This window comes from Leucoraja erinacea, chromosome 8, assembly GCF_028641065.1.
Source record: "Leucoraja erinacea ecotype New England chromosome 8, Leri_hhj_1, whole genome shotgun sequence".
NCBI lineage: Eukaryota > Metazoa > Chordata > Chondrichthyes > Rajiformes > Rajidae > Leucoraja > Leucoraja erinaceus.
In genome coordinates this window covers 58,438,690-58,456,713 of record NC_073384.1, presented here as the reverse complement: position 1 = coordinate 58,456,713, position 18,024 = coordinate 58,438,690, and the positions used below count along the sequence as shown (strand labels likewise).

General features: G+C 42.7%; 1 protein-coding gene across 4 annotated transcripts in view; it reads left to right on the top strand.

Annotated features, from left to right (window-relative positions):
- Positions 1 to 18,024, top strand: part of lpgat1 (lysophosphatidylglycerol acyltransferase 1) — a 79,437-nt gene that overhangs the window by 19,954 nt on the left and 41,459 nt on the right. For all 4 annotated transcript variants that reach the window (XM_055639783.1, XM_055639785.1, XM_055639784.1 and 1 more), the window contains 2 exons: positions 4,965 to 5,083; positions 11,952 to 12,047. In XM_055639783.1, coding sequence (XP_055495758.1) covers positions 4,965 to 5,083; positions 11,952 to 12,047 — 215 coding nt within the window. The remainder of the gene's footprint in view (positions 1 to 4,964; positions 5,084 to 11,951; positions 12,048 to 18,024) is intronic.

Here is an 18,024-nt window from a genome sequence, read left to right as displayed (position 1 = left end):
CATACCCTCTGATCCCCTTGGCCACAAGGGCCACATCTAACTCCCTCTTAAATATAGCCAATGAACTGGCCTCAACTACCCTCTGTGGCAGAGAGTTCCAGAGATTCACCACTCTCTGTGTGAAAAAAGTTCTCCTCATCTCGGTTTTAAAGGATTTCCCCCTTATCCTTGCTGTGACCCCTTGTCCTGGACTTCCCCAACATCGGGAACAATCTTCCTGTCCAACCCCTTAAGAATTTGTAAGTTTCTATAAGATCCCCTCTCAATCTCCTAAATTCTAGAGAGTATAAACCAAGTCTATCCAGTCTTTCTTCATAGAGCAGTCCTGACATCCCAGGAATCAGTCTGGTGAACCTTCTCTGCACTCCCTCTATGGCAATAATGTCCCCTTCCTCCCCTTCCCCCATTCTTCTTCCTACCGTCCTCTCTTTGGTGGTATATTTCACTCCCCACCTTTCTGATCAGATTTCACCATTTACCCCCTTTTGTTTTCTCCACTTATCACCTCCGGCCTTGGTTACTCTCTCCCCACTTCTCTTCCCCACCTGATTCATCAGCCAAATGACCAACCTTTCCTTACCTGGATCCAGCTAAAACACAAGTCTATCCCCACCCGTTCCCCTCGCCTCTTTTTATCAACTACTCTCTGATAACCAGTGCTCTTCGTTCACTTGCAATTTTCATGAATTGGCCTCAGAAGTTTTGTCTATGCAACTGAAGTACTTTATTTTAATATATTTATATTACATCAGCCAAAATCATTCCAGTGTTTCCTTTGCATATCTTAATTATTTCACTTTGTGTTTTGATGTACTATTCTTTGAAGGTCAGCAGATGACATGCCAAGAATATACAAGGGTGTGTCCATTGTTTACACCTTCAGAAAAATATACTGTCTCTGTTTACGTTATGGAATCGAAAGTTATACTTCTGTATATAATTTACAAAAAGAAATACATAATTCAACCTTATTTAGTTACCTTGTGTGCCTGATTCTTTTCACTGCTTGTTGTTTACTGTGAAACAATGGGTATTGTAAATCATTGATCTAGATTTGTATAGCAACCTCAATTACAATGGACCAGTCTGGCAGTTCAGGGTTCCTTGGGGTGTTTGCAAGATTGGTGACGGATTGATAGGCACAGGTTGGTAAGTGAGGCCATCGAAAGGGTCAGAAAGCAAGGAAAACCTGTGGGCGCATGGCACTCTTGAACGAGTACTTATCAGTCAAGATTGTTGAAAGTGACAGTTCCCTGAGTGCATTTCAGCAGCTGGCACCTTGGGCACTTGCAGATGGAAATTGTGTAAGAGCTATCCATGATTTTCCAGTTCTCCCTAATACAGAGGTGGTAACGGAGGAATGGAAAATAACAAATGTTGCATCCAGTTAATTGAATCTTGGAGGCAGGGAAAGCTCTAGAAATGAACATCGGGAAGAATAACAGTTTTCCTTAAAAAATTAATAAAGGAGAGCTGGTGCGGACTTGTTTGTGTGGTTTAGGATGGATAAATGGAGAATAACTGTTCCCAGCAGAGGAGGAGTGAAGTACCAGAAGATATTAATTTGAAGCAACTTGCAATACATGTGTAGGCAGTGTAGACAAAAAGGTGGCAGGCAGTACCTGTGTAACAGTTCACTCAATGATTTTGACTTTTTTGAGGTTCTGTATCACTGTGTTCTATTACAAAAATGGCACAGTATATGGGTAAAGTGTGGTTAAAAGCCTCTATGCAATGTGCAGTTAAGATCAGAAATGCTCCTCCCAAAAGGGCCGTGGATGTAGATTCAGTTATGTTTTTCAGAAGGCAAATGCAACAATATTTTGAGTTTTTTAAACAGTTGAAGGTCTTTAGTGGAAAAGGCAAGGAATGGACATGCTGAAAGTGGACATGGACATATTGAGCCAAGTGGCCACTAGTGTTGTAACTATTGTACATTACTGGTGAATTATCCTATTGTGTGAGGAAAAGGTGACGGGGTAGAGAGATTAAGCAAGGAAACATAGTGTCCACAGTGCACGCTCAAGATGGTAACACTTTCCAAGGTCAGCAGTAACTGGCCAGTAATAAGGTCAATAATTTTGCTTTGGAGGAGAAAACTAGGTCACCATAAATTTTAAACAATTCTTGATAAACCCTTAGGGTTTTACTCTGCAAAATCCCTTTGTTTCATGAAAGTTACTTGCTTCACCGATTGTTATGATAAAACATAGCCTTCGCCTGGAAACAGGCTGCATAGAAAAGTTTGAAGAATGTTTTCTGTAACTTGGAGTTTAGTAAAATAGTTTTATTGTCTTTGACTTTTTGATCTGTTGCTTCAACTTTTCCAGGTTGTGATTGTTTAGAATTTGAAAAGGAATTGTAATACAAGATTCAGTTAAAGTAGTTGATGTGGCACATTAAATTGTGTGAAATTACATACACGGTAATGGCTGTGTTGTACACTGCACATGCTACTTCTGCTTCCTTTTCCTTCACCAAACCAAACCAAATGGGGAAATATGTTAATGTGTGGTAAAACCCCAACTGTTGGAGGAACTCAGCTGGTGGACCGGCATCTGTGGAGGTGAAGGGGGGGGGGGGGGGGGGGGAGGGAGGAATTGTTGACGTTCTGAAACCCTGCATCAGGACTGAGAGTGGAAAGGAAAGATAACCAGTGTAAAGAGGAGAGGAGGAGGGATGAAGGACACCTTGCTCCATCTGCTCATCATTGTTGACCCCTCCTCAGTCCAACTATCACCTATGGGTCCTTGTCTTGCATCCCCCTTCCTTCACTTTTTATGTTTCTTCCCTCTCCACTCTCAGTCCTAATGTAAACCATTGTCAAAACCTTTCCCTTCACAGATGCTGTTCAACACACTGAGTTGCTGCAGCACCTTGTTTTATTTTGCTTCAGATTCCAGCGTTTGCAGTTTCTTGTATCTCCACCTATTTTAGGTCGTCTGGTCCTCAGAAAATGAGGAACAAATCCACACTACAGCAAATATTGCTCGTGGTAATAACCAGCTTGTTGTTTCAAGGCCTTGTCACTTGAAATCTGCAAATGCATTGTAATAATTTGTTTAGTGACCTGAATTTGTGGAAATAGGGCAGCCAATGAGATTAAAATCCAGATCCCTGGCTTTTTAATGTTAGTTGAAAGAGCAATGTGCATCTGCAAACCAGAAATCCAAGTTTTATGTCTGTCAGAGAGGTAGAACGATTGGGATAATGGTACCTCTTCGGGGGTGGCGTTTTCTAGGTACCACAGTTGTGCTAACCTAAATTGAATTCTGGTTTGTAGGACAAGTGTTGGAACCTTGTGTCAGGATGTTAGGAGAAGTGCCAAGCCCCTAATGTTGGCAAGACAAAATAATTGGTTGATACCAGGAACTGCAGATGCTGGTTTACAAAAAAAACAACATAACGTGCAGGAGTAACTTACCAGATCAGGCAGCATCTCTAATAGATGACATTTTTGGTTGGGACCCTTCTTCGGACATTGGTTGTTGACTTAAGGAACACAACCCTGTCCTGATCAGCTCCGCTGATGTAGAAATGGTTAGCAGCTCCAAGTTTCTAGTCATCTACATCACAAACAACCTAACCTGGTCTCTTCACACTGATGTGGTGATCAAGAAAACGCATTGACGTATTTACTTAAGTATTTGAGAAGATTTAGTCAGTCCCCAAGGTTTCTTTGAAACTTCTACAAGTGTTTGATAGAAAGAATTCTGACGGGATGCATCTCAGCCCAGTATGGCAGCCATTTTGCATTGAGCGGTGAACACAGCCCAGTCTATCACAGGCTTGTCACCTCCTTGAATGCCCATCTTCATGGTGCATTGCATTGGGAAGGCTAGAAGTATCACCAAGGATGCCCGCTACCCTCCCATTCTCTTCTCTCTCTTCTATCTTTTTGAAAAAGATATAGAAACTTGAAGACCAAAGTGTCCAAACTTAAGAACAGCTTCTTCCCTGCTGCTTTCAGACTCCTGAACCAATCAACTCTTTCAGATGTGCTGCCATGTACTCTTATTCTTAAATCTATCTAATTTTGTTACTCCATTATTGCACTAACGTATTTCTTTTCACCACTTCAGATTTATATTTCATTAATTATATCATCTGTTAATTTATCATTACCATGTGTATTTACTTTATGACCTTTGTAGGACAAATGAATTTCATTGCACCCTGGCGTATGTGATAAGAAACTAATCTGATCAGATCTGAAATTGCCAGCAGAGCCAATATTCACAAATTAGTACATTCTAACCCCTAGACATCTCCAAAACAGTTTATGTTACCGATCATTTGATCAAGGAACATAAGGAAAATGATCTTGGCCTTTAGGCCAATCTCCTGACAGCTTTCCTTGATTCCTCCACTCTACAACACATACCAGGCATAACTTGTTGAGATTATTCAGGTACTTACCAAAATATGTAAAACCTAGTTTAGCAGAGAATGTAATTTGAAAATGTGTCCGACTTAATCTTCAGTATTTAAATTTATACTTATTGTTTCTGTGATACAGAGGGAAGGGGAGGCCTTGTAATATTCTCCTCGCTTTGCACTTCAGTAATAACATTTTTAAAGCGATAACATTTTAATTCTTTGTATCAGTGTTCTTATTTCAACTTCGGCAAGCTGTTATTATTTCCTGTGCTTCAGGGAGTGTTACTTGGAGGCAAGAGAGTGCATCGGAGGAATATAGTTCATTTGTCATTGTGGACATTTGCTGCAAGTCCAAATGGAGTCACGTTAACTGAACTGAGGCATGAATATGTTGTGTTTGAAGTGATACGTACATCTGTGACATATTCTATATTAAAATGGTTTTGTTCTCTCATCCATTTGTTTAAAGAATTAATGACATGGGTAGGCAAAGAGAATTGAGAACACTGTATAACATGTCTAAGGTGAATGAACCTTTCTCTATAGTCTGTTTTTCTTTTGCTACAAATCTCTTTCTTTCCTAGTGGTTGAATGGGGAGATGATGTAAAAGCTATCACTGAAGATGAAACAGTGGTCTTGGTGAATCATCAGGCTACAGGTGATGTCTGCACCCTCATGATGTGCCTGCAAGACAAAGGAACGGTAGGATTTTAGACTGCATTTTCGTTATTGGACATGATGGATATTTTTAGGGTCTCACTAATGTTCTTGTCGGCATGAAATGTTCTTTCAACTCCCTTTATTCTGCCACTATTGTCATGTTGCTTTCCAAAGCGCACTATGCGAACTAGTGTCATACCTTGTGTTTGAAGTGATATATACATCTGTGGCATATATCTATACAAAACTAAAACTCTGATCTTGTTATCTTCCGGTTTGGCAGTCTTTCTATTTACGCAAAAACGGTTTGCAATAACGCTACGATTTTTTGCTAGTTCACTCACCGTTCTCCTGTGCTGCGAGTATACCAAGTTTCGTTCCGATCAGTTGAATATCGTAAAAGTTAGCAAGATTTAAAAATCTTTAAAAAAAAAACGTGCGTGCGAAGATCGATGTCTTCTCCTGCCAGTCAGCGCCGCGCAGATTAGTCTCTCGCATCCCTCCCCCCATCCCACAGCCCTCCCGCCAACATACACACGTCCCCGCACCTCAACCCCCCCCCCGCCACACACACCCCTCCCCCACACCCCCCTTCCCCCCACACCACCCTCTGGGGGACACCTCCCTGTCCACACACTCCCCTCCCATCCCACAACCCACTTCCCTCCCCCTCCCCTCCTGCGCAGTTAGGGGCTATGGGTGAGTGGTGGTATGTTGCGTTGGGGGAACGGGTTGCGTTGGGGGAACGGGTGAGTGGTGGAATATTGCATTGGTTCATTTTTCCAAATATGATTGGGTTTTCTCCACGTGCTTGAGCCTTGTCATGGCTCATCCAATGTTGCCGATGATGATGTTGGTTTGTACTTTGTTGCAGTCCTTCCATGTAATTTACAGGTTGTCTATAAAAAGATATTTTCCCATAAAAGATAAAGCTGGAAATCCAGTGCCTTTTAGAAACTTATCTCTTTGGCCCGATCAATAATTTTTGCCGCACTTGTACCATGACCCTTTCCTTTACTTTGTCTCCATTGAGCTCCTCAGAGTGATTTCTCAAACACGAAGCAAACACAACTTGTTGCATTATATATTTTACTTCAAACAGGGGGTGGAAATCGCTATCAAAACATGGGGGGGGGGGGGGGGACACAATTTCTTGGTGGCCGCGCACACACACACACACACGCGCGCACGAGACTTCGGAGACTTTGGCCGTGGGCCCTGTGGACGGTAACGGTGGGAGCTGACCTGGTTGGTGACGACTCCGAACTCCAGCAACAGCAGCTACGTCCACCCCGAATCGTGGGGCTTCAATCGGCCCGTTCGCGGGGCCTTTCATCGCCAGACGCAGCTTAAAACCGGCCTCGGGATCTTCCATTCCCCGGTGGGAGCTTCAACATCGCGAGCTTCAACATCGCGAGCTTCAACATCGCGAGCCTCAACGCAACAATTTGACCATGGGGAAATGGAAAATCCCACAGATGAAAGGCCCCACGAACGGGCTGATTCAAACTTCACTCTATGATCTTTGCTCCACCAGGACACCTCCCTCCTCAAATCATCGCGCTGAATCATCATGTTTCCCTCCCCCCCCGCTGACCGACGTCTCTCTAGTCTAATCGACGCCCTTGATCATCAGTCCCACCCCCACTCTCAAGGAAAGCGGAGATTTTTTATAGATTTTTTTTTCACCGCATTTAAAAATCCGGATTACAAAACATGGGGGGGGGGGGGGGGGGGGGGAAATTGTCCCCCACCTCTCAAAACATGGATTTGAAGCCCATAACTTCATAGAAATATAAGATTTCACCTTGTTGAATTTGGGGGGTTTCCATTGCCTGTTAAGTTTATCCTAAGATATTATCTGTAGCTCACCGTCAGTCCCAAGTATTTTAATGCTTAGTGGTCCATCAGGTGAAATGTTCAGGCTTGTCTTGACACTGAATTTCATGTTCAATTAAGTTGCTTTGTTGTTATTCTGGGGAATGCTAGAATGACTCAAGGGATTCCTTTTCAAGATAGGTGTTCCATAAGAATTCTCCATGGCCATTGGCCTAAGAGGTTCATCATACCTTCTTTAGACAGAGGGTGGTGAATCTGTGCAATTCTTTGCCACAGAAGGCTGTGGAGGCCGTCAGTGGATATTTTTAAGGCAGAGGTAGATAGATTCTTGAATAGTACAGGTGTCAGAGGTTATGGGGAGAAAGCAGGTGAGCAGGGTTAGGAGGGAGTAATAGATCAGCCATGATTGAATGGCGGAGTAGATTTGATGGGCCGAATGACCTAATTCTACTCCTATCACATGACTTATGACCTTATGACCAGACCTCGATATTTAAATATAACACTCCATTATTTTCAATTCACACTTAAATTCCAAGCAGTATATAACCTTACCCAATCTTTTGGCTGCCTGCAATGAACATATCTCCAACAAAAATCATCGGTATTTATAAGAGAATGTATTGATTTTCTCTGTTTTGCCTACGCCATTTAAGATCCTATTAATTGTAGTCGAATGAAATAAAATTGTATTTAATGCAAGTCTAGGAGAGCAATCTGACACAGTATCAATAACAGCATGGTCACCCTTTTTGCTTTTTTTTCAAACAAATTTTAATTAAAATCTAAAACTAACCTGAAAACTCTTTTGAGTCATTGTGGCCAAAAGATCTGATTATTCTAAAGTTTGAACATTTCAGCCAACAATTGAACAATTGCGCATGTCACCATTGAAAACAACGTTTAAAAGACATTTTGCTAGGTTCATGGATAGAAAAGGTTTAGTGATATGGGCCAAAAGCGGGCGGGTGGAACTAGTGTCGATGGGGCATCTTGGTCGCATGGGCAAGTTGGACCAAAGGGCCATTTTCTGTGCTATATGATTATGACCATGGAAGGGATTTATTGGTTAAAAATTGACAAAAGTGCTGAGAACTGTTCTTTTCCAACTAGAGAAACTCCTGATCCCCATCTCTTTGATGTTCAGATGCACAACTTATGTGTATTTTGCTGCATTCAATAAAATGAGTGTCACCATTAGCCAAGTGTATGTTGTGGCAGGCTGGGTATTCTGTGTGGATATAACACCACATGACAACCCAAAGTCTTGTCATGATCTACAAAGTACGATTCAGGTGGGTGAGAACAAAATTAGCCATTTGCAGCCCCAGCTCTGAACGCTCAACGACATGTTCTAGGACACTACCATCCTTCACTGACACACAACCATCATATGGGCAATTTGGGAACATCAGTAAATGCCAGCTATACTCGCACCTTGTGAATAAAACAAATATTCATTGAATATGCCTTGCATTTTGAAGGCCAAACATACCACGCAAATGACGCATTATCAGATAAAACGCTTTGTTAAACTGTACTGGAATTAGATTGAGTCATAGTCGTACGGGTGAAAGCAAGCCTTTTCGCCCACTGAGTCCGCACTTATCAAGCATCCCATTTTACGCTAATCCCACTTTATTCTCCTCGCATTCCCATTAACCACCCCCACATTCTTCCATTCACCTGCCCACGGGCTGAGTTACAGGGACCAATTAACCTACCAACCTGCACGTCTTTGGAATGTGGAAGGAAACCATAGAATCCAGATAAAACTCACATGGTGACATGGAGAGCATACAAACTTCTCACAGACTGCATAAGATGTCAGGATGAAACCCTGGACCTGGAGCAGTGAGGCAAGACCTCTACAAGACTCTGCCACCCCATGTCTTCACTTCCTCAGCACTGTGGATGCATCATTGCCTCTATAATTCGTTATTTCTCGATGCCTGATTAGCTGCATACTGGCAAATGTGATGGTGATACACTCTGACGTACACACTGATAGATCAGCCACTCAATTCTTGTAGAAACATGTCTGTAAATGAGTCAGCTTTGTATTTTTCTGGATTTTACTATTATTTAGGATGAAGATGTTCATGGAGCTCCTCCTCCAAATACGATAAATGATCCACCACATTCTGTGATTTGATGCTTTTTAGTTACTTGGCTTGTCCTAACCACTGGTGCTCATTACAGCTCTGGAGCTCAATCCTGAACTCTAATGCTGCTCATAATGTTCCCATGTGTGTAATTTAGTACATCAATTATTCCATGCGTTCTTAAGCTCTAGGAGCAGAATTAGGCCATTTGGCCCATCCAGTCATTCAATTAAGGCTGATCTGTCTTTCCCTCTCAACCCAATTCACCAGTCTTCTCTCCCCTGACACCCGTACTAATCGAGAATCTGTCGATCTCAGCTCTAAAATTTTACTTGGCCTCCACAGCCTTCCAAGGCAATGCATTCCACAGATTCACCACCCTCAGTATGTGGAGGCCCCCACACGTGAGAGGGCAACGCTGGATCTAGTATTGGGAAATTGGGAGGGGCAAGGTAATGAAGCGGGTGTGGAGGAGCCTTTTGGGACCAGTGACCACAGTTCGATTAGGTTTAAGATAGTTATGGATAGGGACAGAGAGGGTCCACGTGTTAAAATGCTCAACTGAGGTAAGGCCAACTTTGAGGGTATGAGAGAAGGTCTCGCTCAAGTTGACTGGAGCAGGTTATTTGAGGGGAAAGGAACATCGGCCAAGTGGGATGTTTTTAAAAGTGTGCTGACAAAAGCTCAGGATGTGTACATCCCTGTTAGAGTGAACGGCAAAGCAGGCAAACGTAAGGAAGCTTGGCTGACGAGGGAAATTGAGACGTTAATCAAAAACAAGAAGGATGCATGGGACAGGGAAAGGCAGTTGGGATCAAGTGCATCCCTGGAGGAGTTTCGGGAACTAAGGAGTATGCTCAAAAAGGAAATCAAAGGGCAAAAAGGGGCCAGGAGATAGCTCTGGCAGGTAGCATTAAGGACAATCCCAAAAGATTTTATAAATACATAAGGGGGAAAAGGGTAACTCGAGTGAGAGAGAGAGAGTGGGACCTCTCAGGAATCTAAGCGGTCACCTCAGTGTGTAGCCACAGGAGATGGGCAAGGTCCTAAATTAGTATTTCTCTGTATTTACAGAGGAGAAAAGACAGTAGGACGGAGGACATTAGAGCAATCACAGGAACTGTCGTGAGAACAGTCAGGGCTACCGTCGAAGAAGTACAGAAGGTACTGTGGTGTTTGAAGGTAGACAAATCTTAAGGGCCTGATCAGATATATCTGAGGACATCGCAGGAAATTAGAGAGGAAATTGTGGGAGCCCTGGTTGAAATGTATTCTCTATTCCATGAGGGGAGATCTTGTAGTATACAAAGTCATGAGAGGAATAGATTGGGTAGATGCACAGAGTCTTTTGCCCAGAGTATGGGAATCGATGACCAGAGGACATAGGCTCAAGATGAAGGGGAAAAGATTTAATAAGAATCCGAGAGGTAACATTTTCACACAAAGGGTGGTGTGTGTATGGAACAGGCTGCCAGAGGAGGTAGTTGAGGCTGGGATTATCCCATCGTTTAACAAACAATTAGACAGGTACATGGATAGGACGGGTTTGGAGGGATATGGACCAAGCACAGGCAAGTGGGACTAGTGTAGCTGGGACATTGTTGGGCGAGTTGGGCCGCAGGGCCTGTTTCCGCACTGTATCACTCTATGACTCTGACTAAAGAAATTGGGACATTGTTGGGCGAGTTGGGCCGCAGGGCCTGTTTCCGCACTGTATCACTCTATGACTCTGACTAAAGAAATTCCTCCTCATCTCCTTAATAAAGGTACGTCCTCTTATTTTAAGGCTATGGCCTCTGGTCCTAGACTCTCAACTAGTAGAAACATCCTCTCCACATCCACTCTCTCCAGGCCCTTGAATTTTTATCACCTGCAGTGAACCATGTCTGATAGCTGTGCTAGAAGTGGTCAACTCAGTCGAGTGTGACGACCAACTGGCTTGTGGTGATTGGAATTGATCCAATTATCACAATGTTTACCCAATTGGTTGTTTTGTTTCCAATTTTAATATCGGCTAGTTCCTTCTACTATTCATTGTTTCCTAAGGTATCAAAACGTCTTGGCTTCTTCAATTTCCCTCATTTTCCCACCATTCTTATAAATTCTATTGTGTCGGAATGTATCATGTCAGCCAGCTGGGTATTCTAGCCAGGGCGGAGGAGACTAATCTGCTTAGCATTACCGCTAGTGTCTATGATCCTTGATCAATATTTAATGTTTCATCCTCAAACAGATCAATAGCATGTTGGAAGTTGTTATAGTTACATCAATAGTCGGGTTGATTGTAGAAAAAGATTATAAAAGGTCAGATTTGAATTGGTCATGATGAGATACGGTTTGCTTTAATGATCTTCTAATTTCCAGACTGGTACTTTCACATTAACCTGGGTAAAGTACTAACATTAGTTTGACGGGAATGCGAGAAGGGTTATAGTGAAATTTTTCCCAACAGTAAATGCAAGAAATATTCAACAGCTCGGGCAATATTTCACGGGGGAAAAACAATACTAAATGTTTGCGATGACACCCACTTTTCAGTAATTACAAAATTAGGAAAAGGTTGGGTTTCAAACGAAGACGTGGTCTGAAAAAAAGAATGGGAGATGCGAAAGGTGAGATAACATTGTACGTAACTGAACAAGCATACAGAGGTGTGCCGTGATAAAATACGAAGCAGACAATTTTTCCAGAAGTGCCCATGGGAAAACTACTTAAGCCATCATTTGGGACTGCACGTGATTTAAATAGGAAAAGTGGTTGGAAACATTTGCTGTTAAGCAAGTAAATATACTCTGTTGCTTTCATCCTAAAGGAGTTCTAATTAGTTTACACTTTCAAAGTAGCTCCTTCTGGGAATGTAAAACTTTTTATTCCAATGTATTGTTGTTTACTGAGTATTTCCAGTATTTGTCCTCAATTGCCATTGTTTAATTGTGATGAGAGATTTGTGTTTGTTCATCCAACAGGTAGTTTGCCACATGATGTGGCTAATGGAATATATTTTTAAGTTTACGAACTTCGGTATTGTTTCTCTCATCCATGGGGACTTCTTCATTAAGCAGGTGAGGGAAATGTTTGCTAATTAGTTGCACAACGTTAGTGTGATTATTCCACGAGTAAAATAATTGCTTCTGTTTACTGTGGAGCACATTTCTTGTGCAGTTACCAAAATTGTCCTGTGGTTTGTATATCCGAAAAGTTATAAATCTGGTTATATCCTTATTATGTTGGTAAATGGACTTGCACCAAATAAACTTAAAATTAACCCAATGTTCTTCTATTCTTTCCTATTCATTCCAATCTGCCGAGCCTTTACAGCATTTCCAGTGTGTCTGGTTCTGCTATTTCGTCTTCTACATTAGCAGATATTATTTGAACTAAAAACAGTGTTATTATGATGCAAGCAACAGTTGTTACAGTGCAAAATGATGGATGACTTGATATCAGAACATGTCGTGATCACTAAAACAGTGTCATTATAATGCTTGACTTGATAAGGGACTGTGTTCACCTTATTTATCAGCAATCACTTATTATTTCCATAGTTGATTTTGTGGGCATGGACTGTGGATTTATGGTTGATCAGCTATTTTTGAAATCTTAACTAATGTTATATAGGAAAAAAATTAATGTATTTATAGCAAACTCTCACAAAGAGCAATGAGACAATGACAAGGATTTGTAGTTCTTTAGTGTTGATAGAACCTGCCTGTGTTTTGGCTGAAGGTACAAGCCATAATTCCTCTGATTGGTTAAAGTAGTGCCACACGTTGTAGTTTAAATGGTAACTTGATTAGATAGACAAAGCTTCCATTTAATGTCTCATCTGAAAGAATCACTTAATTCCTACTGTTCTGCACTGAATCGTATTTAGGATTTGGATCTAAAATGCTAATAGGCAGTTCACTTTTTAATAAAGTTTATGCAATTATTTTTTGAGTATTGTGCAGAGATAATTATCAAGGTTATTGTATTTGGTAATGTTGGTTTGCTTGGAGACCAGATGGATTTGTAAATGTTAGTTTGCTTCCAAGATAATTGAGGTGGGATTCAAGGGATTTTTAGAGGGACTGGGTTCGAAGTAAATGGTTGGGGTTGATGGGATTAAAGATTGTTTTGTTTAGGCAGGTATGTTATTTATTCTTAGTGGAATTGCAAATGAAAACTGTATTTCAAAAGGAATTTTACAATAAAAAATAATACTACTTTACAATTTACTGCTGAATCAATTTAAGTAAATGGAATTAACTGAACATTTGTCAATTATCAGACTTTTCTGGTATTTTCTTTATGACATGATTAATAAACAAGGATATATTTATGCTATCCCTCCGAGTCAACCTTGGGAGAAAATCCATGAGATGAATTAGGATTCAGATTTATTTTGAGTGCAATAGTTTTCCAATGGTGGAATGAACACTTTTGCCACACCAGGGATTTCAGAGTTTGAAGCACATTGCTCACTTTTAGGAGTATTAGCTGGTGGGAATGTAATGGAAGTTCAGTATTCTGCGTGCATTCTGAAGAGTAGAGTTTTAGTTAGTAGATGGAAAGAAAGGCATGTTTAGTTTCGAGATGCAGTGCAGAAACAGGCCTTTCAGCCCACCAAATCCACACCGACCAACGATCCCCGCACATTAACTCTATCCTACACATGCTAGGGACAATGTACATGTATACCAAACCAATTAACCTACAAACCTGTACATCTTTGGAGTATACAATACAATACAATACAATTTATTTGTCATTTGAACCCCATTGAGGTTCAAACGAAATGTTGTTTCTGCAGTCATACACATAAGAAAGAACCAAGACGCAACACAATTTACACAAACATCCATCTCTTCCTCGCTGTGATGGAAGGCAAAGACTTATCTCTCCCCTGCACTCCCCATTCCCTTCCCGATGTCAGAGTCAAAGCCCCCGGCGGGCGATGGTAATTGTCCCGTGGCCATTTACGCCGCGCCGGGTGATGCAAGGCCACGCTCCGGGTCTTGTTGTTGGAGCCCCCGGTGGGGTCTAGCAAAGTCCCACAGCCATTCCAAGCCGCGCGGGGCGGTGATGTAAGACCCCGCTCCAGGTAATCTTCAACCCCACAACTCGGGCGGGTGAAGTCGCCGTTGCGGAAGCCCCGAAAAGCGGTCTCCCAGCAGGGACCCGCGGGCTCCCGGTGTTCCTGTCTGCCAGACCTGCGGTTGGAGCCTCCGAATCCCCGGAGTCGGGCCGCAACAGCGCGCCACCACCGCTCCTCCCGCTCCGAACTCGGCCAGCTCTACAATGGTGAGTAGGTCCGCAAGCTCCGCGATGGAGCCCCAGGTCGTTCCTGCTGGAGGCCGCTCCACGGTGCTAGGCCCCAACGACAACAGAGACCCGACAGAGAAAAGGTCGGGTTCTCCGTGCAGGGGGTAGATTTTAAAAGTTTCCCCTGCCCCCCCACACACATACACGAAAAAATAAAAATAAAAACTACATTCAAACGAGACAAAAAATAATAAAAAGACAGGCGGACTGCAGAGGCCGCTGTGCGTGAGTCGCGCCGCCCACCGAACATATAGTATTGGAGGAAACTGAATATCTCGGAGAAAACCCAAGTAGATCACGGGGAGAATGTACAAATTCCATTCATATTCGGGACCGAACCCGGGTTTCAGGTGCTGTAAAGCAGCAATTCTACCGCTGCGCCACTATGCCGTGTAGAAATAAAAACAGTTTAAGTATATTATGTAAACATATACAGGTGATTACTACGTACGTAGATCATGACCATTAAAGGTAAATGTAGAGAATACCAGTTGACATTCTGTTGTTTTAAGGGAACAGCATCAGACTCGCAGAAGGAATTGAAGAAAAAGAAAAAGCAGCCTTTTTGTTCTGTGCAGATTGATTGTTTAAAATTCTATTAATTCAAATGTATTTTGTGAATCTATTTATGCTTGTAATAAGGTCATGTATAAATATTTGCTTTTGGGCATCCGGAACTAGTATATTAAGCAGATTATTAAAACTGTAATAAACTATGGTTATGCATTAATGTCCTTGTGGAATACTTTTAACTTCCTCATATTTAATTGAACAAAAGGCAGGTATCCCTCATCCATGTATTTTACAATCACATTTCCCAGGCACCCAGACTGTAAATTTAATAACATAAGCTAGTCATAGTCAACCTCATCATCATCAAGGATTAGGCTGGTGTGCAAGGCCCCATCGGATGCCAAACATCCTTTGCACCACGTTGCCCAGGACTCACAGCAACTGGGACCTCAACGCCTATCATCTCGTCGCCCCTTCTCCCGTCACGCAGCAACCCTCTGTGGCTCCGGTTTCAACACACTAGGAGCATGGAGAACCAGCTGGGAAGAAACTTCATGACCTCCGCAATTCACTGTTGCACCGAACACCACAGCCCCACCCGGCTCGGACATGCCCCGCAAAGAGTGGGTCGCCCTGAACCGGCTCCGTACAGGGGTCGGCCAGTTCAACGCCAACATGCATTGCTGGGGGCTGCGTTCATCTGCAGCCTGCATGTGTGGAGCCGACCAGCAAACAGCGCAGCAGCACGTCATTTTCATCTCCGCTGTCCTCCGCCCCCCTGGTGGAGGGGTAGACCTCCCGGCCCTCGACAATAGCACATTGAACTGGCTACAGCGCCTGGATCGCGTTACATAACCTCTGCTGCCTCAAACGCAAGAAGGAGAATATCATCATCATCGTTGAAAACATCTGCGACGCATTGGTGCTGGATTCCAGCGGGCACGGTGCAGACGCACCATGCAGCTGGCAAGCTCCTCTTTTGTCTCTACACATGCGCCATCCATCAACGTCTTCAGCATCGTCTTGTTTGACCGTCCCGGGTCACGTCCAGGGATGGGTTCCCACAGCACAACCCTGTTTGCTGGCATTTCTGGGTGGCAGTAGTAGTGAGCAGCGAGCCTCATCCTTCTCCACCTGATCTTCTTGGTCATGTATTCTGCAGGATGATATGTGATGTTAGCAGTTAGGGTTTATTGGGATGATAATACATCATTTAATGGATTTGCATCAGAAGGATTATGTTTCTGTGTTGATGAAAGCAAATTTTCATTCTTTCCATACTTGCAGTTCGTTTTTGTCAGACTGAAAAATTGTAGTCAGTTGGACTGGTGAATATAGAGAAAGTATGCTATATAAAATGTAATACGAGGCCTCTTTGTGTTTATATGTTTACTTTGGAAAGTGGTTGCAACCTCATAGAAATTAGTTATCAGATTCTTCCAATGCAATACAAAGGGAGGGCTTGGTCCTTCAGGAGCAGACTCATATGACACTTTGTCCAAACACAGGATTGTGGAAATCTGTCAAAATGCAATGGTGTAACGGTTGTTCCAAATTTTTAAGACTGAAATTGACAGACATGGTTTTTTGTTGGTTATATGGCGAAGAGATGGTTAAATGGCCTTAAAGTACAGAATAATTTGCATTCATAAATCATAGGAACAAGTCAAGTCAAGTCACTTTTATTTCTATAGCATATTTAAAAACCAACTCTCGTTGGCCAAAGTGCTTTACATTGGTGGAGGTCCTAACGTTATACAACATTGGTTCATAGATTAAGTACATACATAAATACATACATATAGCCTTCCCTCAGAGGACGTCAAGAAAGGCTTGAGAGTAAAGATGATTTTTAAGTCCGATGTAGGCCATTCAACCCATCGAATCTACTCCTGCATTCAATCATGGCTGATCTATCATCATTCCCTCTCAACCCCATACTCCTGCCTTCCCCGCATATCCCTTGACATCCCTACCAATCAAGTATATGTCAATCTCCACCTTAAAAATACCCAATGACTTGGCCTCCACAGCTATGGCATCTGCTTCTAGCCTCTCCCACTAGTGGAAACATCTTCTCCACATCCACTCTATCCAGGCATTTCACTAATCATTAACTTTCATTGAGGTCCCCCCTCGTTCTTCTAAACTCCAGTGCGTCTCTTACCTTGCTGGAGATGCGATTGTTTCCTGGGTCGTTCTGCGGCCTAACATCGAGGAGCTGGAGGCCTTGGTCAGGACTGACTTTGATCCCCACCACGGGGCGTGGACTTACCATCGGAGCCGATTTCTTGCCTGGGACGGACTTTAACATCAAGGGCTCGCAGCCTAAGGAGAGACCGAGTCGGGAGCACCAAAACTGCATGACGTTCGACAAGCCCCGACCCGGGGTCCGATCGCCCGGCGCGGGGAACTGACATCCCCCCGATGCAGGAGCTTGATCGCCCCGACGCGGAGGGCCCGCCGCCGGCTACAGGAGTCAAGATTGTCCCGTCAACGGAAGACTCGAGGCTCCCCGACTGTGGGAGAACAAAGAAGGGAAGAGATTGAACTTTTTTTCGCCTTCCATGACAATGAGGAATGTGGAGGAGTCACTGTGGTGGATGTTTATGTTTCAATGTATTTTGTGTGTTCTGTTGCTTTTTATTAGTATGACTGTATGGCAAATCAAATTGCTCATATGTTGCAAAACATACTTGGCTAATAAAGTAAGTATGAGTATGTATATGAGTAATGGCGCATTACCATCAAACGCTCATCATGCGTTGATTAGAATGGTGGAAGAACTAAGATGTGTAAAATGACCTGTTCCTTGCTCAAGATTTATTCATCGGGCCAGTTGTCCCTGTTCGTTTTCCATGATCTTGAGCTAAGTGAATGATTGATTTCCATCCTTTCCTCTACCTTTGTCCTTCTTGATCAATCAATCAATCAATCAATCAACCTTTATTGTCATCTTGCAAAGCAACAGTTGTACAGTGCAAAATGAGAAGACGTTTCCCTGGGAATACCGGAGCATCGCACATAAAACTTAAACATTTCACACATAATAAAAACAATCCAGTCCCTGATGAAACAGTACGAATAGTTAAAAAGTGCAGGTAAAACAGCAACATTAAAATACAGTAAAAAAACAGTCATAAAATGTCCAGGGCAGCTGATTTAAGTGGCCAGTGCCAGAGTTATTAAAATGTCAGTGCAAAGCAGCAGAATCAGGTGAAG